The sequence below is a fragment of the Mobula birostris genome, chromosome 3 (assembly GCF_030028105.1).
Source record: "Mobula birostris isolate sMobBir1 chromosome 3, sMobBir1.hap1, whole genome shotgun sequence".
NCBI classification, from domain to species: domain Eukaryota; kingdom Metazoa; phylum Chordata; class Chondrichthyes; order Myliobatiformes; family Myliobatidae; genus Mobula; species Mobula birostris.
Genome location: NC_092372.1, coordinates 175,317,216 through 175,342,191, shown reverse-complemented (window position 1 = coordinate 175,342,191; position 24,976 = coordinate 175,317,216). Strand labels below are relative to the sequence as shown.

Sequence of the window (24,976 nt, the reverse complement as noted above, 5' to 3'; positions counted from 1 at the left end):
CAACCGAGGTGAAGTGGCCTCCCTTTAACCCTAAACAATCCAAATGATCCTTAGTTTATCCAGTTTCAGTTCTGTACTATGGCCTGTAAGGAGCAGCAGCTGAATGCGCCTCGAATAGGTGTTGCTCTCCCTGATATCCCACATTCTGTAAGGGAAACATATCACTGCTCTCACAGTCACTCCCAGTAGGTTATCTGTGCAATGGGAGAGGAACCTTACCTGAAACTCCACGCCAAATCTTCTTCAGCCAAAGCCTCAGCTCTCCACTCTAACACTGCCCCGTTCACACAAAGGCTGTGCGGTTTGCCCTAATTCTTACTATTCCCTCTGTCAATTAGTTAATTAGCAGATCAATTATTAAATAACAACTTCCAAATCTGCCTCTTTTAGAGTCCTGATAAGTGAACCTTACAGTAGGCCCTGAGACCTATCTCATTTAAACACACACACCTTTTGAGAACCCGTTTCTGCCAAAGTGGTCTGTTTCTGTCCTGTGTAACTCTACTGAGATTATACAGCGATTTTACATTTAAAATATTGTGTACGGGACAGCTCTTCCAAAGCAATGATACCCTGTGATCAGGCACATCAAGTTTTACCAGGTGATTGCTGGGATGAGTGAATTTTTCTATGTAAGGCCTATATTTTTGACTTTAGAACAATAAAGTCTGAACTCATTGAAATATGCTTTGCCTATTGCTTGGCGGCCGGGGTAGAAGCACTCGGCAGAGATGGTGCTCGGTGCTCAGTGTCGGAGGCTTAAAGTTTTCGGACGGACTCAAGAGTCGGCTGTGATCGGATGCTTCCAGGGTGCTGCGTCGGCAAGTTTGCGGTGCTGGAAGCTCATGGCAGGGAGTTTTCTTTCTTCTACCGTCTGCATGAGATGATGGGACTTTCGAGAAACTTTGAGACTTTTTTTTACCGTGCCCATGGTCTGTTCTTTATCAAATTACGGTATTGTTTTGCACTGTTGTAACTATATATTATAATTATGTGGTTTTTGTCAGTTTTTCAGTCTTGGTCTGTCTTGTGTTTCTGTGATATCATACTGGAGGAACATTGTATAATTTCTTAATGCATGCATTACTAAATGACAATAAAAGAGGACTGCATGTCATAATCTAATCTAATATACCAAACTTTTAAGAGGAAAGGAATCCTTCAGCCTTTATCAGTGGATTTTCAAGACAGAGAGTGAGAGTTGGGCATGCATTATATAAAGGTACTGGGAGAAATAGAATAAAAACATTCCATAGGGTTTATGTGCTGATCAGGCATAATCCAACTGACTGGTGAAGCAGACATGAGGGAGTGAAGGACCTGCAACTATTCCCGAAATTAGCTAGCTGATAAACAGAAGCCGACTCATGTACTCAGGAGGAAGCTCTGTGTAATTAAAACTCAGCCAAAGCTTAAAACGAAAACCAAAAAAAGTGAACATGTGGTAATACTCAGCCGCTGAGTTCCTCCAGCATTTTGTGTGTAATACTCAGTGGATCGGCCAATCCTTCGGGCTTTCAGCTTTCATCAGAACAGATGTGTATTAGTTAGGATGACTTAACCGGAGTATGGTAGTATCTGTTCTCTCCACAAAAGCTGCCTCACTTGCTGGCGTTTCCAACAGCCTCTAATAATCAGAGCAACCTAACGGCATATTAAAAACATACAATAAACCGAGCCTACATAACCACTGCTAGTCACTATAAATAACACGGCAGTTTTCAAGCAGCCACGCCCGTCGGCAACAGTGCGGGATTCGTCCACCTTCCTTCGGGGTGGTAGCACAGGATCAAGCCAGTAAAAAAAAAGTCGCATCGCTGTCAAATAACTATTCCCATCAGGTCTTTCAATTTTTACCTCTGTATTAAATGTTTCTAATGAAATTGAGTGTGAGGACGCGCGCGTCGCCGTGCTGCTGTCGGTGAGTCCGGCCGGCCTCCCCTGGAGACGGCAGCGGGGCCTGCAGCGTTACTTCCGTGTGGAGAGCAGCGGGTAGAGGCGAGCGGGACCCCGGAGTCATGGCTTATCCTGGATACGGAGCGGTAGGTACTCTACCGTACTGGCGCCCGCAACTGGGTCGGCGTCGTGTGTTTGTGGAAAACACGGAGTTTCTGGAAAAGGACAGGGTTCCGTGTTGAATGACTTTCACGAAGGTTTTATTTTAATGGAATGAGATGGAGGAAGCAGGAAGGGGCAATTTTCATTATAACTATCTAGTTATATATCTAATTGGATCTATAAATTGCTTTAAATCTGTTTAAACACTTCTACACTCCTAAGTTATTGCACTGGACTCAGTAATTTTAGTGATTTCACTTTTCGGGGCGTTAACGCCCTTGATAAGGCCGGCATTTGATGTCCATCCGTAATTGCCCTTGATGGGTGAGGGTGAGAGCCTCCTTTACCTGTGACAGATAGTGTATTGCAAGGCAATCTCTCAAGGATCTGGAGTCAGACGTGAGCCAGATTGATTTATGTATGACAGATTTCTTCTCTGGAGGCAGTAACTGAATTTAAGTTCCACAACTGCTGAAGTGAGATTTGAGAAAGCACTTCTAGATTGTTAGTCAATAAACCTAACATTGTACCATCACTGTCCTGTGTTGTTGAGCAAGGATAAATGGGTATAAAATGCTTGTGTGTCTTTGTGTGTTCATAAGTGGTCTTTCATGGTGGACCATTATTTCTCTTGCAGCTCTGAGCTGGTCACTGTGGAACCTAGGCTTTTGCCACAGCTGGGTTAGGAAGTGTTTGATGATATTAGGGAGTACTACCTTCTTTATTCTAGGCTTCTGCATGCTCTTGATTAAGTACCTGGAGGTTCTCAGTGCCATCTTAAGTGTTGCTGCCGCACTTTAAAGAGAGATGGGCCTAGTTTTCCCACAAATCAATGGGGGTATTACAGTTTGCCTGGTAGGCCTTAAGAGCATCCTTGATTTGCTTCTCTTGCAGTGACAGAACTTGGAGCACTGTGTATGGCTTAAGTGCCTGATGTTCCAAATGGTGGAACTAGGAGTGAGCTTCATTCCACACCAACGCTGTTGTTGCTACTGTAGGGTCCCCTTCATTGCTTTGTCCACCACAGAAGCCCTTCTTTTCTCTGTTTTAGTTTTGGGTCTGGTGGTTGAACTGTTTGTGCTGCTTCACTTGAATATGTTTAGCCCTAGGAAATCTTCCTTTACCAAGTGCGCACTTATCTCATGATGTGATTGTGCCTCCATTACTTCCATGCCACACAACTATGAAATGATTTGACAGGCCTTGCTTTGCCATTGTGTCTGGATATGCCATTGTTCTCTCTCAAATTCTCTAAACAGTCCTAATCTGTCCACTAGAGAAAGCAGGATCTCCCAGTGGCCACACATTTTAATTCCACGTCCCATTCCCATTCTGATATGTCTATCCATGGCCGCCTCTACTGTAAAGATAAAGCCACACTCAGGTTGGAGGAACAACACCTTATATTCCGTCTGGATAGCCTCCAACCTGATGGCATGAACATTGACTTCTCTAACTTCTGCTAATGCCCCACCTCCCCCTCTTACCCCATCTGTTATTTATTTATATACGCACATTCTTTTTCTCTCTCTCCTTTTTCTCCCTCTGTCCCTCTCACTATACCCCTTGCCCATCCTCTGGGTTACCCCCCTCCCTCTTTTCTTTCTCCCTGGGCCTCCTGTTCCATGATCCTCTCATATCCCTTTTGCTAATCAACTGTCCAGCTCTTGGCTCCATCCCTCCCCCTCCTGTCTTCTCCTATCATTTCGGATCTCCCCCTCCCCCTCCCACTTTCAAATCTCTTACTAGCTCTTCTTTCAGTTAGTCCTGACGAAGGGTCTCAGCCCGAAATGTCGACTGTACCTCTTCCTAGAGATGCTGCCTGGCCTGCTGCATTCACCAGCAACTTTGATGTGTGTTGCTTGAAATTCCAGCATCTGCAGATTTCCTCATGTTTGCTAATTTTCTAAGAATGGTTTAAAACTGGAATTTTAGATACCCTGTCATGCAGAGTTTGAAGAGGTATATTCAATCAGTTTATAGTATTTAGTAATCTGTAATTTGGTGAGCAACCTGAAGGATAATGTTATTTGATTGTACGTGTCCTTTCGGGTTATTTCTTGAATACTCTGGACCGTTCCTACAGATTGGAGACTGACAAATGTAATCTTACTATTTTAACAAATTAAAAAAGTGAGGATCTACAGATCAGTTATTGCAACATTTGTAGAATTCCAAAGTCACTTATAAAAGTGCAAATAACAGAATACTTTAACAAGATTGGACAAGTCAGTATGGGTTTGTTATGATTGTGATTAACTCATGGAGAAGCTGATGGGTGTGAAAGTCCTTATTCATTATAACAAATGGATTTTTTTTTTTTTTTTGGAGATCTTCTTGGTAGAGTCTCCCAAACTCTGAGTACATTAAAATTTTACACACAAGGCCAGTGGTAACAGTAAATGATTCAATACGATTTTAATAGCTACAGTGACATTGTTTGCTTCAGTATTTTGTCTGAGAAATTATTCCATTGAAGCACATATTTATAATTAGAGTACACCATAACAGGGCATGTTCAAACACCATTGTTGGGACAAAATAATTCACATAGATGGTGTAAAAGCTTCTCATAGCAGAGAGCCAGATGCTTAAGGTTAGTGTTGTGAGGGCTGACTCATTGAGTGCACTAATACCTCAGTTATTGATAGAGCAAAATGACTCTGACCATGTTTAATATGGTAAGTGATGAAATTTAGTCTGGTCTGGCCTGGCAGTCCTCTGTGATCTCTAGAAGGAGAGTGCACAGTAATTTAGCTGTAAGTGTGTTGTTTAATGTAGAGGTCGATTAACATAAATTAAGTGCCTTATTTTGACTGTTGAAGAGCAGGAAGTCTTATGGTCAGGTGAGGTTACAAATCATCTTAAGCTGCCTATGGATGCTCTGTAGCTGTCTTTTAATTTCAAAACTGATTTTGGTTTTACTGTACATTTAAACATATTAATTTTGAGGTCTGGTTGGTTCTTGTTTGGGTTACCACCTGCTGCACCGTGACCTTGAATTATGCCCCATGAGTAACAATTTCCTAATAGACTTTTGAACTGGAAATCATGCTTAACAAATCTACTGGAATTACTTTAGAGTATTTAACTTGTAGAAAGGCAAGGAGAGGAAGTGTGCATTTTGTTAAATTTTTGACAAAGTTCACAAGAGTTAGTGTGCAAAGTTGAAGTTATTGTTTATATATTGTTGAATATATAAAGTTGAAGTTAGCAGTAATATACTGGCATAGATCACGAGTTGATTATTGACAGAGAACATCAAGTAGGAATAAAAACAACAGGAATTCTGCGGATGCTGGAAGTTCAAGCAACACACATCAAAGTTGCGGGTGAACGCAGCAGGCCAGGCAGCACCTCTAGGAAGAGGTACAGTCGACGTTTCAGGCCGAGACCCTTCGACAGGACTAACTGAAGGAAGAGTTAGTAAGATCTCTGTAAAAGCAAGTGTTCAGGAGCAGCAACCATTTGGGAAGACAAATGCTATTTTGGTCTTGTTACATAAGGATACGAGTACAAAATGGATATCACAGCAAGTTAATGTAGTGTTGTCTCCACAGTGTTTGTGATCAACAAAACCTTGCAAACATCAGTTCTCATTTTTCTCTCTAATTATCTTGGGTTAAATGCTGTTATTTTCAGGGTATTTCCACCATTCATGTCAAAATTGCTGGTTCTTTAAATGCAGAGGACTTATTTCTATTTTCCTGTAGTGAATAGTTGAAGGAATATTTATGGTTGTTTTTTTGCCAGTTCATATCCTTTAGGATATTTTAACTACTTTCTTCCTGCCCTGGTAAAAACTAATATGACTTGCTGTTGTATTAAGTGCCTGCAACTTTAAAAAAATCTTCCTTTTTTTAAAAAAACTCTCAATCTGTTATTGCAGTATGATTTTTTTTTAAGAGGTCTTTTGAGCCTCTCAAATATATAATAGGTGGTGTTTTTGCTTGCTTTTCCTAATTTGGTTTGTGTTAGCTTGGTGCTCAGAGTTCTCAGTTATGAGATTCTCAAAATGACCATTTCTAAATAAAGTCATAATAAACAAGGAGAGGCAGGTTTTTGCTCGTAAATGTTGACCAGGTTGTCATTTCTGAATTTTTATCAGTATTGTAATGTCCTTGAGGACATTGCAGCACTGGAGGAATACAGAGAAGGTTTATAATGTGTTAAAACTGCAAAGGTTTTAGGCAGTATTGGATAGGCAATGGGTATTACCTTTGGTGTAAAAGGGTGAAGAGTGATTTAATCCAGTTACATAAGAAAACCCTTTCTTATGCATAGCAAAAGAAAAACTGATCAAAGGGTCAAACTGTAGAGGCAACCAGATGGTCAATATTTTGAATCAAGACCCTGCCCAAGTCCAGGCTGTGAATAAGAGATTCTTAAAGCATTTTCTTATTCACTGCCTACCTGTTTTTTAAACTCTTTCCTTTGACAAGGAATCCAGTAACTTGGAGTTTAGTTTTAAACTAGGAGGAGTATGTTTGAAAGGTGGTGAAGGCAGAAAACTTTGTCACATTTTAAAATGTCTGCAATGGCACTTGATGTGCTGTAATTTACAAGGTTTTAGATCTCCAAGTTCAAAGTAAATTTTTTATCGAAGTACGTATTTGTCATCAAATTCTACCTTGAGATTCATTTTCTTGCAGGCATTTACACGAAAAAGGAAACGTACCTGAATTTTACAAAAAACTATACATGAACAGACAAAGACTGACAAACACCAAGGTGTAAAAGAAGAAAAACTTCAAATAATACTGAGAATGAGTTGTAATGTGTCCTTGAAAGTTAGGCCACATCTGGAATATTTCATATAGTTCTTGTCTCCCTACTATAGGAAGGATTTTGAGGCTTTGGAGATGGTGCAGAAGAGGTTTACCAGGATGCTGCCTGGTTTAGAGGGTGTGTGCTATCATGAAAGGCTGGATAAACGGATTATTTTCTCTGGAGTGCTGGAGGCTGAGGGGAGATCTGATAGAGGTGTACAAGATTGAGAGGCATAGATAGAGTGGACAGGGAGTATCTGTTTCCCAGGGTTGAAATGTCTAGCACCAGAGGGCATGTATTGAAGGTGAGAAGGGGTAGACTCAAGGGGGATGTGAGGGTAAGTTTTTCACTTAGAGCCGTGGATGTCTGGAATGCACTGCCTAGTATGGTGGTAGGGGCAAATACATTGGAGGCTTTCGAGATGTTTGGATAGGCACATGGATGTAAGGAAGATGGAGGAATATGGACATGGTGTAGTTGGGAGGGATTAATGTGTGGGTGTTTTTGATTTGCTCTTTTAGCTGGTTCAGCACAACATTGTGGGCCGAATGGCCTGCTCCAGTGGTGTACAGTATGTTCTGTGGTCTATGTGAGCATGTACGTCATAGAATCAGTTCAGAGTAGGGGTAAATTTAGTTATCCATGCCAGTTCAGGAGCCTGATGGTTGTAAGGTAATAACTGTTCCTGAATATGGTGCTGTGGAACTGAGGCTTCTGTACCTCCTCTCTGATGGTAGTAGCAAAGGAAGACGTTGCCTGGATGGTGGGGGGTCCTTTGGATGCTGCTTACATGTGGCAGCGAGCCCTGTAAACATATTCAATGGTGGGGATGGCTTTGCCTATGATGGACTGGGCTACCTTTTGTCCTATTGAACTATGTTGATTTTAGCATTCTGAATATCATCTGTAGTCTCTAAAGCTTTATTGTAAATTATCATCTGACCTTTATTTGCCTTTGTCATTTTTCTCTGTTCTTCTGAGAACAGTGTTTCTATACTAAAGTTGACTGTTTGAGAGGGAAATCAAATAGAGAGAGCCCAGAGTTCTATGGTTATTCAGGCATATGTGGGTTTTATAAACTAATCCTATTAATTTTTGGGGCGCCGAAGTCCTTTAAACTTCAGATGTTTTTGCTGAGTTAGCATCGATGAGGTTCAGATGTGGGGCTTCCCGGTCTGCATTACTGGCTAGTTCATCTATGTCGTGATTTCTATCTTTCATAAAACTACGGTTTTCTGCCTATGTAGAGCAAGTCAAAATTAATTGTTATAATCCGGATTAAATGGAGTGAGCAGTGTAACATTTGTACTGTCAAGACATGTGCGAGATCTGCCTGAAGATACACGAATTAAAATAGCTTCATTCTGAGGTCCACTATGTTTTATTGTAATTTTTGTAATGGTGCCAAAAAAATTCCAATCCACATTCACTGGCAATATGAATTAACAGGTGTGGTGGCTTTTTTACTGTTGATTTTTAAAAATGCCATGCCAGATAAGAACAGGGTGATAAAGGGGAACTAAATAATGAGTCAAGCAGGTGAAAACAGGTGGTAATGTGTGTTCAACACTGTTCTCTGATCTCTGGAAGCTAAGTTTTAGTCGAGTCTTGACTGACCTGTTGTACGTCTTCCTTTTTGAGGTTTAAAGATTATGTGAGATAGAGAAGTATTCTAGAAGACAATAAGATATAGAAGCAGAATTAGGCCATTTGGCCCATTGAGTCAGTTCTGCCATTTTTCCTCTCGACCACGATCTCCTGCTTTCTCCCCGTATCCCTTCAAGCCATTCTCTGCCTTAAATATACACAAAAGACTTAGCTTCCACAGCTGTCTGTGGAAACAAATTCACCAGATTCACCACTCTTCTGGTTCAAGAGATTCCTAATCATCTCTGTTCTAAAAGGACAGCCCTCTATTCTGAGGCTGTGTCCTCCGGTCTTAGACTCTCCCACCATAGGAGACATCTTCTTCACATCCACTCTATCAAGGCCTTTCACCTTTGTTCGGTTTCAATTGGGTCAGCCCTCATTCTTCTGAATTCAATTGAATCCAGGCCCAGAGCCATCAAATGCTCTCCATATGACAAGCCATTCAATCCTGGAATCATTTTCATGAACATCTCCAGTTTTAGTGCATCCTTTTTTAGATAAGGAACCCAAAACTGCTCACTATACTCCAAGTGAGACTTCACCAGTGCTTTATAAAGTCTCAACATTACATCCTTGCTTTTATACTCTAGTTCTCTTGAAATGAAAGCTTACTTTGCATTTGCCTTCCTCACCACAGAGTCAACCTGCAAATTACCCTTTAAGGAATCCTGCACGAGAACTCCCAATCACGAACAAGAGAAAATCTGTAAGTGCTAGAAATCCAAGCAACACACACAAAATGCTGGAGTGACTCAGCAGGCCAGACAGCATCTATGGAAATTAGTACAGTTGACGTTTCAGGCTAAGACCTTCATGAAATGTCTCGTCCCAAAACGCCAACAGTTCTATTTTTCCATAGCATGCTTGGCCAGCTGAGTTCCTCCAGCATTTTGTGTGTGCTGTGAGGATTCCCAAGTCTGTTTGCACCTCAGTCTTAGATTTTCTCTTCACTTAGAAGATAGTCAACCCTTTCTTCCACCAAAGTGCATGACCATACACTTCCCAAGACTGTATTCCATCTGCCACTTCTTTGTCCATTCTCCTAATCTGTCTAAGTCCTTCTGTAGACCCTCTACTTCTTCAAAACTACCTGTCCCTCCACTTATCTTTGTATTGTCTGCAAACTTTGCAACAAAGCAATCAACTCCATCATCCAAATCATTGACATATAATGTAAAAAGAAATGGTCTCAACATAGATCCCTGCAGAATGCCACTAGTCACTGGCAGCTAACCAGAAAAGGCTCTTTTTATTCCCACACTTTGCCTCCTGCTAATCATTCACTGCTTTATCCATGCTAGAATTTTATCTTTAATACCATAAGCACATAATTTATTTGCAACCTCATTCGGCACCTTGTTAAAGGCCTTCTGAAAATCCAAGTACACAACATTAACTGATTCTCCTTTGTCTATCCTGCTTGTTATTTTTTCAAAGAATTCCAACAGATTTGTCAGACAAGATTTTCCCTTGAGTAAACCATGCTGACTACAGTCTGTTTTATCATGTGCTTCCAACTACCCCAAAACCACATCCATAATAATAGACTCCAACATCTTCCCAACCACTGAGGTCAGACTAATTGGCCTATAATTTCCTTTCTTCTGCCTCTCTCCTTTCTTGAAGAGTGGAGTGACATCTACAACTTTCCAGTCTTTTGGACCCATTCCAGAATCCAGTGAATCTTGAAAGATCATTACTAATGCCTCCACAATCTTTTCAGCCACCTCTTTCAGTACCCTGGGGTGTATAGCATCTGGTCCGGGTTACTTATCTACCTTCAGGCCTTTCAGTTTCCCAAGAACCTTCTCTCTAGTAATGGTAACTTCTCACATGTCATGTCCCCTGACACCTGGAACTTGCACCATATTGCTAATGTCTTCCACAGTGAAGACCGATGCTAAATTCCTATTCAGTTTGTCTATTTCTTTGTTCCCCATTACTACTTCTCCAGCATCATTTTCCAGTGGTCTGATATCCACTCTCATCTCTCTTTTACACTCTATGTATCTGAAGAAACTTTTGGTATCCTCTTTAATATTGTTGGCTAGCTTACTATATAAAATCTTCCCAATCCTCTAACTTCCTAATTTGTGCTCTATTATATGCCCTCTCTTTGGCTTTTATGTTGGCATTGACTTCTCTTGTTAGTCATGGTTACATCATCTTGCCTTTAGAATACTACTTCTTCTTTGGGATATCCTGTGTCTCCGAATTGCTCCCAGCCATTGATGCTCTGCCATCATCCTTGCCAGTGTTCTTTTCTGATTAATTCTGTCTTAACTTCCCCCTCATACTTCTGCAATCTCCTTTACTCCACTGTAATACAGATACATTTGGCTTTAACTGCTGCTTCTCAAATTTCAGGGAAAATTTGATCATATTATGATCCTTTATTCTTAGTAGGACCAAAATCCTCAGCACTAAATTATATAGAATTTTTAATTAAACTGTTACTCCATATAGTGAACAGATGGGAGCAAACTTGAATTTGTTGCAATGCAGTATTTGTTGTGATGAGGATAGAATTGAAGAAATTACATATTATCTGTAAACACTTAGTTATAATGTCTGTCAAATGTGTGCCTGGAAGTTTTACTACATGACCTGGATCAAATATATCTTGGACAGTCAAATGATTACACCACCCCTCTCAGCTTTCAGCATTTTTGCTACCAAGATCAAATTTTCAAAGCAAAGACTGGTGGGGGTGAGGGCGAGAGAAGGGGAGATAACTTGATAATTTTTCTCTGAGGCTGCTGACGTCAATGTCTTGGGAGTTGACCCATCGATCTCTGTAGAGAGACATGAAAGATTGGTAGCTTTGCCCACAAGGAATGTTGGCCTTTTTCAATGATTTTTAAATCACCATGACAATCAAGCCCTTTGAACAAAATTAAGGTTTTGCAAGTTGCATGTACTTTTGGGCATTCTTGAGGCTGACACGATGTGTAAACTGAATTTAAGAAAGTGCAACAGTTTTGAGTCTCTAATTGTTCGTTATTATTTGGAAAAAATATTGTGAGCCTTCTATATATTGCATTTTGAAGAACTCCCAGACTGTTTAATATGGTTTAGCATGCCATAATGAAAACATGCTTGAAAGGACACAAAAATTATAAAGCAATGATCTTCATACAGAAGGGAATAATTAGTCCCTTCAGTGAACAGTTACACCCTTATACGTCCCAGCACTTAATTTTTACTCTGTTCCAACAAAATTGTTTTCAAAGAATAATATTTCTTTCAAAATTTCAAAGATCATTTCTTTCAAGTTCGTAAATAATGGTAGAGATTTCTTACAGGATGTCTAGTTCCAAAATATCCTGGGATATGTAGATTAAATCTTTAAATAATTAAAATTTAACATTTGAACAGCATTTACCATTATTTCCAATAGGTTTCCTTCGACAGCACGCCAAATCTGACCACTTGTACCTCTGATTAAATGCATAAACGTGACAGCAATTTTAACCTGAGTTGATAGGTTTTAGAAATACTGGCCTAGGTAGGTTGTCAATTTTAGATCCTGCATTATTTTGGACCTCCTTGATTTCAATGAAGAGCAAAACTAGATATTGTGTTTTTTTAAAAAAAAATGTTTTGCCTGATCTTATTCGTTTCCTAGTTGGTGCATTGCAATAACATTTACCTCAAATGTGTCCAATACAAATAGTATTCCAGTGAGCAAGTCTACTTTCATTTATAATTTTGTCATTTATTCTCCCTAGACTTTAGGGCAGTATAAAAGTTCCATTAATGCCCTTCCCCCAATCAGCCCTCAAACTGGGACACATTTCTAGATTTTCCAGATCAAATTTTCTTCTGATACTGGAGAGTGAAGGCAAACTGAAGATAGAACTTTGCTGCCAAAGTTGGCCCCTGGGCCAACTGTCCGAGTATGGCAGTGCACAGCTGGACTCTGATTATTTGGTTGAGTCCATTCTCAGTTTCTGATGCGCGATAGGGAAGGCCATTGATAATTGGTGAGTGCTGTATTCCACGGAGGGGAGGACAAAGCCTGATGAGTGTGAAGGGCATTTTTCTGAGCATTGAATGGACTCTCCCAACTTGGGCTGTAACGTTAGCCTCTCCCTTCTGAATTACCTCCCCGAACTTCCCCTTATGTGCTGCTGACTGACTTCAGGGAGCAGTCAAACTACCAGTGTAGTAGCAAATTGAAGAGAAGTTTTCATTCTATAGACGGTCTAGTGTGGCGATTTTTGAAGAGGAGGTGTGAGATAGGAGAGGAGAATTGTAAGTCTAGGCCTACAGACAATTTTGATAAAGTTAATGATGAAGATTTACAAACTTCTGAGTCATTTCACTGCACTAGTGCAACAGTGGATACAAAAAAGTCTGTCTTTACAATGAAAGCTACTTATAGGTTTTGCATGGACTGGTAATCCAAGTTGTCAGATTCCATTGTGCCTAGTCAACATCAACCAACTTACAAATGTGGCAGTGGCTCCAGTAAAATTGAGAAGTCATTTAACTACATATCTAAGCCATATGACATGTAAAAGTGCTGATTATTCTAAACGACTGTTAGAATCTCAAAACAAACAGATTAAAGCTTTTGAAAATAAAGTCACAGTCAGTAAAAGGGTTCAGGAATCAAGTTATTTAGTAGCTTCAAGACCAGTTCACTAGGGAATGTTTTTTATATAATAATAAAAAAAAAAAAATTGTGTGAAAACCTGGACAAAGAGCATACCAATCTCCTGCTAGATACAGAAATCTGGTGGGTTGGCAGAAGAAGAGTTCTCAACAGGGTGTTTGAGCTGAAAGGTGATTGCAGGAGTAGTTTCAAGAAAATAGCCAGATTTTGCTGAGTGTTTTGAAGATGAAGAATGGCTGCAGAAACTAACCTACTTAACATTTTCATCATATGGACCAGGTGAACAAATTTCTGGAAGGCCCTAGAGAATATGTTTGACTTCAAGTGACTAACATTTTTGAATTTAAAAGGAAACTGAATCTTTGGAAAAATCATATTGCAAAAGGAAATCTTGAAATGTTTCCACTGCTGCTTGTGCTTGAGACTGAAGAAGGATATCAGAAAGTCTCGAGTCTTATTGAAAACCACCTGGAAGAACTGTAGAACAAAATTAAACAGTTTTTTGCCTCCTTTTCAGCAGAAGTGTATGACTGGGTGAGGGACCCTTTGTCTGAATCTTCTGCTCAGCCTGAAAACTTGACTTTGAGAGAAGAAGAACTTTGTGAGCTGCACCCTGATCATGCATTCAAGATGAGATTTACTGACCTGCCCTTGGACAAGTTCTGGATTTCTGTGAAAGAAGAGTATCCTGCCATTCATAGAAAAGCAATTAACATTTTGCTGGAGTTTTCAAATTCTTACATGTGTGAACAAGCTTTTTCATGTTTAACAAGCATCAAAAGCAAGGATAGAAATGGTTTAATTTCAATTGATGGTGAAATCCATGTGTGCTTATCTCAAGTTTGACCTAGAAATGAGAAGTTTATTATGTTTGCCTTATGAGTTCTTAAAATTTATGGAAGGGAAAGAATGCAATTAATTTCAAGAAAGGTAAGCTAAAAATTCATTCTCTACTCAAAAGAACATTGACAATTATTTTTGCATTATTAAATCTACAACTTACAGATCACGCTAACATATGCTGCAGATATCATCATTTTTATGCAGGGATTCCCTGAGACCTCAAAATTATTTTGAAGGTTTCCGTAGGCAAAAAGGTTGAGAAAGGCTGCCCTGGAGGTATCAAACATCCAGAAAATCATGTAAAACCCTGGTTATTTTTGTTTCCCTTAGTCTCGGAATCACAAGAAGAATTACTTGTGTCAACCTGGGAGTAACCTGTAAAACAGATTAATTGGTGAGGAGTCTGCTTGTTCTGCTGAATATCCGATCACAATGAGGTTGGAATCTTATTTCAGGTGGATATTGGGTGATCCAGCATATTATAAGGTGGTCTTTCAGCTCGAGTACCTGGCAAGATGGTTAAGCCCATTTTATATCCTTTGCATAAAGGAGCTCTGTTGGGCCTTCAGATGGCTCTATCAAGCAATAAGATGGTAACTGTTGGGTGTTCTGTTTCATGGTTAGCTATAGGGAAGGAGAATGGAGGCTCCTGATATTAGAGTCTCATATTTCCAACCTGTTGCTATACTAATTGTTGATTGGGCATTAAGTTACTTTATTGATTGGCATAGTAAGTACACTAAGGAATGTGGGGAAGATGCCCCTTTACAAAAGTAGTGAAATGTATTTTTTCTTTTGTTTCAGCTGGCAGTTGAAACTGCAGTGTAAAAATATTAGCTTAGATATAGGAGTGGAATTAGGCCATTTGGCCTATGGAATCTGCTCTGCCTTTCAATCATGGTTGTTATTTAACCCTGTTCTTCCATCTCCTCCCCACAGCTCTTAAATTATAAAATGTGTGTGTGACCAGTAAGCAAAAATCATTGTGTATATATTGTGCTAGTTTGTATGAGTCACTGTAAGCTTTATTAAATTGTTTTTGTAAACTCCTCTTTAGTAAATCTAAGTAGAGATCTTTGTTCATAACTAGGTTTGCCCTACAATTGTTTTCTTATTTAATCTAATAGATTATTTTTCCCAATGGTTAGGGCATGTTTTCTGATGCAAGGGCCTGGTATAGAGAATAGCTAGGCAGTAATATTTTCTGACCTTTGCAGGGACTGACTGGGAGTGTTAAGGCATAGAGTTGGTGAGGACAGCAAGGTGAGTTTTGTGTATTCCTGTGATCCTGGAAACCCTCTGCCAGTCCCACTTAAAGAGCTCACAATAGTCTTTTACACAATTACTTATGCTTAACAGTGAATTAATTTGGTTTTGTGTTGATTAATCTGTTGTAACCACCTTCTTTTCCATTTAGCAATTTCCTCAGTATGGTGGTGCACCAGGAGGTCCTGGTGGTGCGGGATTTCCGGGGGCTGGTGGTCCGGGGTATCCAGGGGCTCCTGGAGCTGGAGGTTATGGAGCATTCCCAGGTCAACAGCAGGACCCACTCTATGGATACTTTGCTGCAGTGGCTGGTCAGGCAAGTTGCTTTTTGCTTCTGTGAAATGCATTGCTTAGTACAGGAGGTTGTACATTCTCTGACATTATTTGAACTAAGATTTATCAGCCTGCGAAAACATCCACGTAAGCCATTAACATCACATCTTTTTAAATGTGGGTGTCTTGCATGTTTTTAGTGAGGCTGTCTGATTCCCATGCCTTTAATGAATTAAGCTGGAATCATTGGAAACGTAGAGAATGTGGAGGGAGTGTGTTTGGTCCATTGCTATTTAGGGAAATCTCACTTCCTGACTTTCCATCTGTGGCTCCACAAGATGCAATACATCAAGATTAAGTACTTTTTGAATCCACTGAGGGTGCAGCAGTGGTAAATTTTGGGCTGTTAGGCAGTTGGGTTATTGTTCTTTTTCTTGGCTCCCTTATATTCTCTCAAGTTAGCTTAAATCTATGTTCTTTAGTACTGACTTCTGTGATGGAAATAGATAAATTGTTCATCTTGTCTTCAGCTCCCCAAATTTTGTACCCCTGTTAAATCTTCTGTCTCGCTCTTTCTTGTTTAGTAGCCAAGTCTTTCCCAGCCAATCTTTCAAAATTATCCAGACAACAACTTTGTAAATCTTCTCTTCACACTCTGCAGAAGTGTTGCATACTTTCTGTACCATGTTGACTCAAACAGTAACAATAATTTGTGGCCTGGCTAAATTTTATACAGTTCCAGCGTATTATCTGCCTCTCACAAAAAAGACAAATATCCCATCTGCTGCCTTAACCAATGTCTTGTTATCTTCCAAACTCCTGAGGATATGTTTTAAAATCTTCTTGTAAATTGTACTGTTTTCCAAGTCTGTATTAGATCCTTTTTGATTAGATTCTTTTTGCCAACTTTCAGCATTGAATCTTCCTGATAGGTGCTTTACTGTTGCTACGTGAAAGGTTTAATTTTCATAGTTTAGTTGTGATGTAGCACTACAGTTATGCAAAATGGGAGGAAAATTTGTAACAAAACTACTTACTCAGACTTGGGCATCCACATTATCCTATGGAGCATTTGCAAAAAAAGCACAAATGTATATGACAAAAATATGTAACCTCATTGTATACAACTTGTTTTACTTTGCAAACCAAACCAGAAGATCAGCCCTGGTTTATTTAGGAGTGCAGAAGGACGTGCTGGCCGCTTAAAAAGCTAGTGGGATAAGGAGATTATCACAAGAGTATCCCAATCCTCGATGATGGCATAGTCCATAACCTGAATGCTCAGGATGAGGCTAAAGCATTCACTGCCATCCTTGGCCTAGGTGAACAGAGCATCAATCTTGGTTTAATTGCACATGATAGCAAATAATGGATGAGAACACTTATTATAACAAAAACTTTGAAGCCCAGACAACATCCAGGCTGGAGGACTGAAGAATTCGTCCAGAACAAGGTTCACCTTCAGCCGAAGTGTAAAAGAACAGATAGTTTCGGTGGCAATAGACATTTCTAAGTTCATATGTTGCCTGCCTGGTGCTAAAATCAAGGATGTCACAGAATGGTTGCAGAGCATTTGAAAAGTGGAAGATGAATAGCCAGTGGTTGTGGTACATATCGGTACCATTATAAGAACGGAAATAAAGACACTTGCTGAAGACTGCACAATGTAAAATTCCCATTTACAAATCTCAACTGAATTCAGTGTCACTCGGAACAAGGCATCCTACAAGATTTGTATTCCATCCACATTTTAACTATTCATTCCCTCCCACAACTGGTACATTGTAGCTACATTGTACATTGTCTACAAAATGCACTTTAACTATGACGGTTCCTCCCAAACCAATACCACTAAAATATATATAAAGGCAGCCAGTGCTCAGGAGCCTCCCCACCTATATACTCTCCTCCAGGTTTCACTGGACTTAGAGAACAATATTGCCACTTCTTTATCGTCACTAGGTATTCTGGATTACCTTAAGTCTGTAAATTTTCAAAAGGTTGTTCACTATCATGTAATCAAGGGTAATCGGACAGGCAATAGATAATGGCTTGCCACTGATGGTCATGTCCCAAAAAAAAATTATTTTTAAAGAAAAAGTAAAAGCTATACTCATCACATTCACACAATAGAAAATGCTATACTGAATTAAATGACCTAACAATACTAAACAGGCTATAAGGAGAGATCCTGAGATCTCTCCTTTATGTGATTGCCATAATGGGTTGGAGAGGAGAAAGGGAAGATGATATATCAAGATCTTCAATTTGAGGAACATTTTTACGTAATAAATAATTTGACCAGAGTAAAACAAATGTGAAACTTAGTGCGTTTAAGTGAAATACATTAAGAGTTAATTGATGCAATACCGGACTGTGTGGTAAAGGCTTCAAACAAAAGGGACAGTATATCAAATTGTGGAAATTTACATAAATTTACATAAATTCGGAGGAAAATAGCAATCTTGTAGATTGTGAGAGCCATATTAAAGTAATAAAAGATTGCAAAGAAATAAGTAGTGTAAAAAGAAAATAGCAGGAGTAGGCCATCCGGCCCATCGATCCTGCCCCGCCATTCAATAAGATCATGGCTGATCTGTCCATAAACTCAGCACCATCTACCTGCTTTAACGCTTAATTTCCCTACTATGTAAAAACCTATCTAACTGTATCTTAAATATATTTAGTGAAGAAGCCTCAACTGTTTCCCTGGGCAGAGAATTCCACAGATTCACCACTCTCTGGGGAAAAACAGTTTCTCATCCTCTCCGTCCTAAATCTTCTCCCCTGAATTTTGAGGCAATGTTCCCTAGTTCTCGCCTCATCTACCAATGGAAACAACTTTCCTACTTCTATCTTATTTATCCCTTTCAAAATTTTGTATGTTTCTATAAGATTCCCTCTCATTCTTCTGAATTCCAGAGAGTATAGTCCCAGGTGATTCAATTGCTCCTCATAGGTTAACCCCTTCATCTCTGGAATCAACCTGGTGAACCTCCTCTGCACTGCCTCCAAAACCAGTATGGAGACCAGAACTGCACACAGTACTCCAGATATGGCCTCACCAGTACCCTGTATAGTTGCAGCATGACTTACCTGCTCTTGAATTCAATCCCTCTAGCAATGAAGGCCAACATTCCTTTGCTTTCTTAATAACCTATTGTACCTACAAATCAACTTTTTGCAATTCATGAAGCACTCCCAAGTCCCCCTGCACAACAGCATGCTGCAATCTTTCACCATTTAAATAATAATCTGCTCTTCTATTATTCCTTCCAAAGTGGGTGATCTCACATTCACCAACATTGTATTCCATCTGCCAGACCTTGGCCCATGCACTTAACCTACCTATATCCCTCTGCAGGCTCTCCACATCCTCTGTACAATTTGCTTTACCACTCCGTTTAGTGTCATCAGCAAATTTTGCTACACTAAACTCAGTCCCTTCTGCCAAATCATCAATGTAAATGGTAAACAACTGCGGGCCCAGCACCAACCTCTGCGGTACCCCACTCACCACTGACTGCCCACCGGAGAAACATCCATTTATACCAACTCTTTGCCTTCTATTAGTTAACCAATCTACTGTCCATGCTAATACACTTCCTCCGACTCCATGCATCCGTATCTTATTTATAAGTCTCTTGTGTGGCACCTTATCGAATGCCTTCCGGAAATCCAAGTATACAACATCCACCTGTTCCCCTCTATCCACTGCACTCATTATGTCCTCAAAGAACTCCAGTAAGTTTGTCAAACAGGACCTGCCCTTTCTGAATCCATGCTGCGTCTGTCTAATGGAACCACTCCTTTCTAAATGTTTTGCTATTTCTTCCTTAATGATAGCTTCAAGCATTTTCCAGACTACAGATTTTAAGCTAGCTGGCCTATAGTTGCCCGTTTTTTGCCTACATTCTTTTTTTAAAAAGTGACGTGACATTTGCTGTCTTCCAGTCCACCGAGACCTGCCCAGAGTCTAGAGAATTTTAGTAAATGATTACCAATGTGTCTACTATAACCTCTGCCAATTCCCTAAGCACCCTGGGATGCATCCCATCAGGACCAGGGGACTTATCTACCTTCAGGCAGGCCCTCTAGTTTGCTCATCACTACCTCTTTAGGGACAGTGATTTTATCGAGGTCCTCACCTCCCATTTCATCCATAACATCATTCTTTGGCATATTAGACATGTCCTCCTCTGTGAAGACAGACACAAAATAGTTATTCGAAACTCAGCCATGTCCTTATCACCCGATATCAATTTTCCCTTCTCGTCTTCCAAGGGACCTACATTGAATTTAGCCACCCTCTTCTGCTTTATATATTTATAAAAACTTTTGCTATTTGTTTTTATAGTTTGTGCTAATTTACTTTCATACTCTATCTTCCCTTTCCTTATTTCTTGTTTTTAAAGTTTTCCAAATCCTCCAGTCTCCTACTACTCTTTGCGACTTTGTACACGAGCTTTTAATTTGATATTATCTTTTACTTCCTTAGTTATCCAAGGCTGGCTGTCCCTACACTTACTGTCCTTACTTTTGACTGGAATATGCTTTTGTTGAGCACTGTGAAAAATCTCTTTGAAAGTATTCCACTGTTCCTCAACTGTCCTACCAAATAGCCTGTGCTCCCAATCCACATTAGCCAATCCTCCCTCATCCTGTTGTAGTCTCCTTTGTTGAAGCATAATACACTAGTTTTAGATCTAACTATTTCATCCTCCATTTGTATGCGAAATTCAATCACACTATGATCACTCTTTCCAAGAGGATCCCTGACTACAAGATCGTTAATCTTACCTATTTCATTGCACAGGACTAGATCTAAGATAGCATTTTCCCTTATAGGTTCACTAACATGCTGTTCAAGAAAGACTTGTGGTCAGTCAGTATTGATTTCTTTGTGGCTGTTTATAGTGATAGTCAAGGTTCAAAGTAAAGTTTATTAACAAAGTACCTAATTATCACCATGTACAACCCTGAAATTCATTTTTCTGCGGGTACACTCAGCAAATCTATAGAATAATAACTATAACAATCAATAAATATCGAGTGCAGAAGGCAACAAACTGTGCAAATGCAGGTATAAATAAATGGCAAATCCTGAGGGTCTTGTACCTTCTACCTGATGGCAGCAGTGAGAAGAGAGTTTGGCCTAGGTGGTGAGGATCTCTGATGATGGATCCTGCTTTCCTGTGACAGCATTTCATGTAGATGTGTTCAATGGCTGGGGGGGCTTCACCTGTGATGTACTGGGCCGAATCCATTAGCTTTAGTAGGATTTCTGTTCAAAGGCATTGGTCGTGATGCAGCCAGTTAGTACACTCTCCACTACACATCTGTAGAGGTTTGTTGGAAGTTTTAGATGTGAAGGAAGTAGAGGCGCTGCCCAGAGGTCAAAATGCATTGAGTTAACAAATACAATTTCTATTCTTGTATTACACTGTGATGTTTTATTGGTTTTCAGATACTTATTCAAATTGTGGCTGTATTATCATTTTGGGTTCTTTTAAGTCTCTTGCTTAACTTTATAGTCTTAAATTTTGTTTTTGCACTCTGCTGATTTGTCACACTTTTGACAAGTACTTTCTGGTAATCTGAATTTAACAGTGGGTGTTGGGCTTTGCACTTGTATTATTTTAGCAACCTGACTTTCTACTTTTTTTTCTCTTTCAGGATGGTCATATAGATGCTGAAGAACTTCAGAGATGTCTTACTCAGTCCGGCATCAGTGGCAGCTACAAACGTGAGTTAAAGTGTTTATGAAATACACTGACAAGATTAGTACTTTAAAAAATTTGTTTTTGGTATAATTATAAGCATACAATTATAGAGTTAGTAAGGAAAATAAATGGGATCCATTGTTGGTAGTGTTTTATCTGTGGAACTGATTGTGTTCTATGTTGTATTTGTCCCTGTTCCTCAGCTGTGACTCAGTGCTCCGGTCAGAAAGTTGTGGTTTCAAATCATACTTAGAACATTTGAAGCTAAAACTACAGTGTGCTTTTGAAGAGGTCCTGTTCTCTCTTTAGTGCAAGGCATTAAACAGACCGGTATGCTGTTGTAGAATTGTAATACATTTATCTTTCAAAGGAAAATCTTTTGGGAAACAGGCTAATAAGTTATTTTTATATAGTTCATATTTGGGAAGCCAACTTGATATGGAGTCCTTGTCTAATCGTTACCTTAATTTGTGATAACTCACACCTGAGAAAGGAGGAGTTGCAGAATTTGAACAACTAATCAGCTTTTCAGAGTTGAAGGAATATCTCTGTTCTAAAGGGTAACATTCACCTTCACCCACTGCAACATCAAGGTGGATTAAATGACTATTAATTCCAATGCCATTTGTATAACCTTGACAAAAGCAAAATATCTTCTGCAGTTGCAGATGATTTTTTTAAGTTTGGTGAATGAAACTCTTGAAGTACTGTGGATTCTGGTTAACTGGGATTTGTACATTTTGGTCCAATTAAGCGGCTGCCCCAGTTAGCCCAAGTTTCATGGAAGTAGTTTTAAAAGGTTGTCCATTGTATCCAATGATGACAGTAAACCTGTGAGGGGAAAAGCTTTTAAAATGGAAAACCCATTTCATCCGGGCGGCTCCACTCTCTCAACCTCAGAAGTCTGAGTCCGGTGGTATGAGTAGTCATCACAACTGGGGTCTTGGTTGCAGTGGATAACCCTGATTTACTTCTGTGCCTCATCATGCCCTTCACTCTCCATGGAGCATTGCAGAACTGCCTTCCTGGCCATTGGATGTTACTGTCGCTCTCATCTGCCTAGTCTACCAAAGCTGACCAGGGTACCCTCATCTGTGGAAGTGGTTTACTGCGGTGTGGCCGCTGTCAGATGCAAACAGCTATTTGGAGCAAAAAGTTAGAGCTGAGTGCCTGGTGGGGACCAAACTTGAGTGAGCTGCCCCAGACTGGGCACAGGCCTCTTCAGCAGAGGTACTACCCCTCCCTGGACAGCCCTCTATGGACACCCCATACAGTTAAATAGACAAATTACTGTTTATCTGTGTAACAAATTAAGTATTTAAATGAAAAACAGAACAAATTAGAAGACTACCAATATTACTACAGTACTATAAAAACTGTTAGTTCCTAATAGTTATCAATGGAGGAATTCATCCATTGTACACTGCCATGTTCTTTTGACTGTAAATGAACAAAATCAGTACAGTCACTTGGTGCAGATAATGGAATGCCTTCACACAATGCTTTTGGCGATTGCATCCTCCAAATCTTCATTTTCATTGTAACATTCAAGATAATTCTGGTCACCGAGTTATAGGAAAGATGTCAACAAAATTGAGAGAGTACGGAGGAGATTTACTAGAATGTTGCCTGGGTTTCATCTCTTAAGTTACAGAGAAAGGTTGAATAAGTTGGGTCTTTATTCTTTGGAGCGTAGAAAGTTGAGGGGGACTTGATACAGGTATTTAAAATTATGGGGGCTAGATAGAGTTGACATGGATAGGCTTTTTCCATTGAGAGTGGGGGAGATTCAAACAAGAGGACATGAGTTGAGAGTTAAAGGGCAAAAGTTTAGGGGTAACATGAGGGGGAACTTCTTTACTCAGAGTGGTAGCTGTGTGGAACGAGCTTCCAGCAGAAGTGGTTGAGGCAGGTTCGATGTTGTTGTTTAAAGTTAAGTTGGACAGCTATGTGGACAGGAAAGGAATGGAGGGTTATGGGCTGAGTGCAGATCAGTGGGACTAGGTGAGAGTAAGAGTGGGATTGATGAGAAGGGCTGAGATGGCCTGTTTCCATGCTGTAATTGTTATATGGTTTATATGGTTATACGATTGTCAATACCTTCAAATTCTTCAAGGTTCTTGCCTTGTTGTAGTAGTGAAATCATTTCATTTTCACTCCAGGCCATTTGTGGCATCTCCAAGCCTGAATGCTTGAAACTGCAGTGAGCAAAACAGTTCTAGATTGTCTTACTGCTTATTTCTCGCCAGCTGTCAGTGACAGAAATCATGGCTTTTTGAACTCAAATACATGCAGCTGAGACAATTTAGAAACTGCTCTGTCTAAGTACAGTGTAGTGTCTAACAGCCATGCAAGTAAATGCTACCCAAGTTTATAACTGTCTCCTGTTCCGATTAAGCGGCATAGTGTCTCAAATAAATGAAAGGAATCTGGCTATTTTCTCATAGTTTTTGTTCTTTAAGAGTTGTTCCAAATAAACAGCTGCCCCGAATAACTGATGGTCCAATTAACTGGAATCCAGTGTTTTGGGACATAAGGCAGTACATTTGGAAATTACACACATTTCATTGTTAGTTTTCAATTTTTAAGCATCTAGTGTTTATTTAATACTTGTTTTTATTTTTGTATCCTTTTTGTTAAGAGTTAAGCAATAAAAAATATGGTGAATAAATGTGATCAATAACTGAAAGAAAGTTAAATGTCTTTATGGCAGAAGGTATGGATTTTATCTGCTGGGGTAACCTGTATTCTTGTTCTACAGCATTCAGCATGGAGACCTGCAAGCTAATGATTTCCATGTTAGACGTATCCTTTCATTGAAATTGTTTGATGCTGCTCTTGAATATGAAATTGTGATTGATCATTTAATATTATCACCAAAGGAAAGGTTTTGCAATACAAGGTTACCTCTTTGAGTACGAAGAATTGATTGACATATTTTCTATGCTTTGTTAAATTCTCTGAAATGTTGATTGTTGACTTTGATATAATGGCATCAGTGCACCAGGCTGTCTTAAACAATGGTTCAAATGCAGAAGGAAAGAAGGAGAAATACAATGGCAAAGCCTCAGTGTATTGTATAGTTGGCCCAATCTCAAAACAATTCAGCACTGTATCACTGCACTTGAATTCTATAGATGACCAGTGGTTGCAGTTGTTGATCGCACTTCATATCATAGTGGTCAACTTATGGCAAAAATAAAATCAGTTATTTTTTAAAAACAAAGCAAGTGTAACTTGTCCATCAATATTTTTGAAATTCTGAATTGTAAGAAATTCTATGAAGTATCTGGAACAGAGAGCTGAGTCAACATAATGTTCACAAATAATCCTTGAGTCTGGAATTAGTTTCATTGCAATAACTGTGGACTTGTGGTATGTATTGTAGTGTTTATTTTTAACTGTAATATACAGAGCAAAATGTCAGTGGCGGAGTATTAAATAGGCATTGTAAAATTATAGATTGGATTGTTTGTCTTATGATCAAGATGTTTATTGGATTATCATCTGTTTTTCCCTGAGGATAACATTCAAAATAGCACTTTATGCTACTTGTAAGGTTGAAGTTTAGTCTGTGAATTTCTGTTATATAAAAAAAAATACCAAGAAAGTAAATTGAATGTCCCTCTTTCACTTCACTTTATTCTGTAGAATGCATAACACAGTTTTGTGAGGGCCCATATTCGTCACTAGTTCGTACACCATAGAACAGGAACAGACCCTACAGCCCACAAGATTGTGCCGAACCAACTAAATTAGTAGTCAAATAGCC

The 24,976-nt window shown here is 39.5% G+C and overlaps 1 protein-coding gene across 1 annotated transcript in view; it reads left to right on the top strand.

Moving 5' to 3' along the window:
* Positions 1-1,590: 1,590 nt before the first annotated feature.
* The window catches only part of LOC140195434 (sorcin-like), a 45,818-nt gene continuing 22,432 nt past the window's right edge, over positions 1,591-24,976 (top strand). Inside the window, exons 1-4 of the mRNA XM_072253728.1 lie at positions 1,591-2,042; positions 15,360-15,524; positions 21,158-21,227; positions 23,966-24,009. Of these exons, the coding sequence (XP_072109829.1) occupies positions 2,019-2,042; positions 15,360-15,524; positions 21,158-21,227; positions 23,966-24,009 (303 nt within the window). The 5' untranslated portion in view covers positions 1,591-2,018. The remainder of the gene's footprint in view (positions 2,043-15,359; positions 15,525-21,157; positions 21,228-23,965; positions 24,010-24,976) is intronic.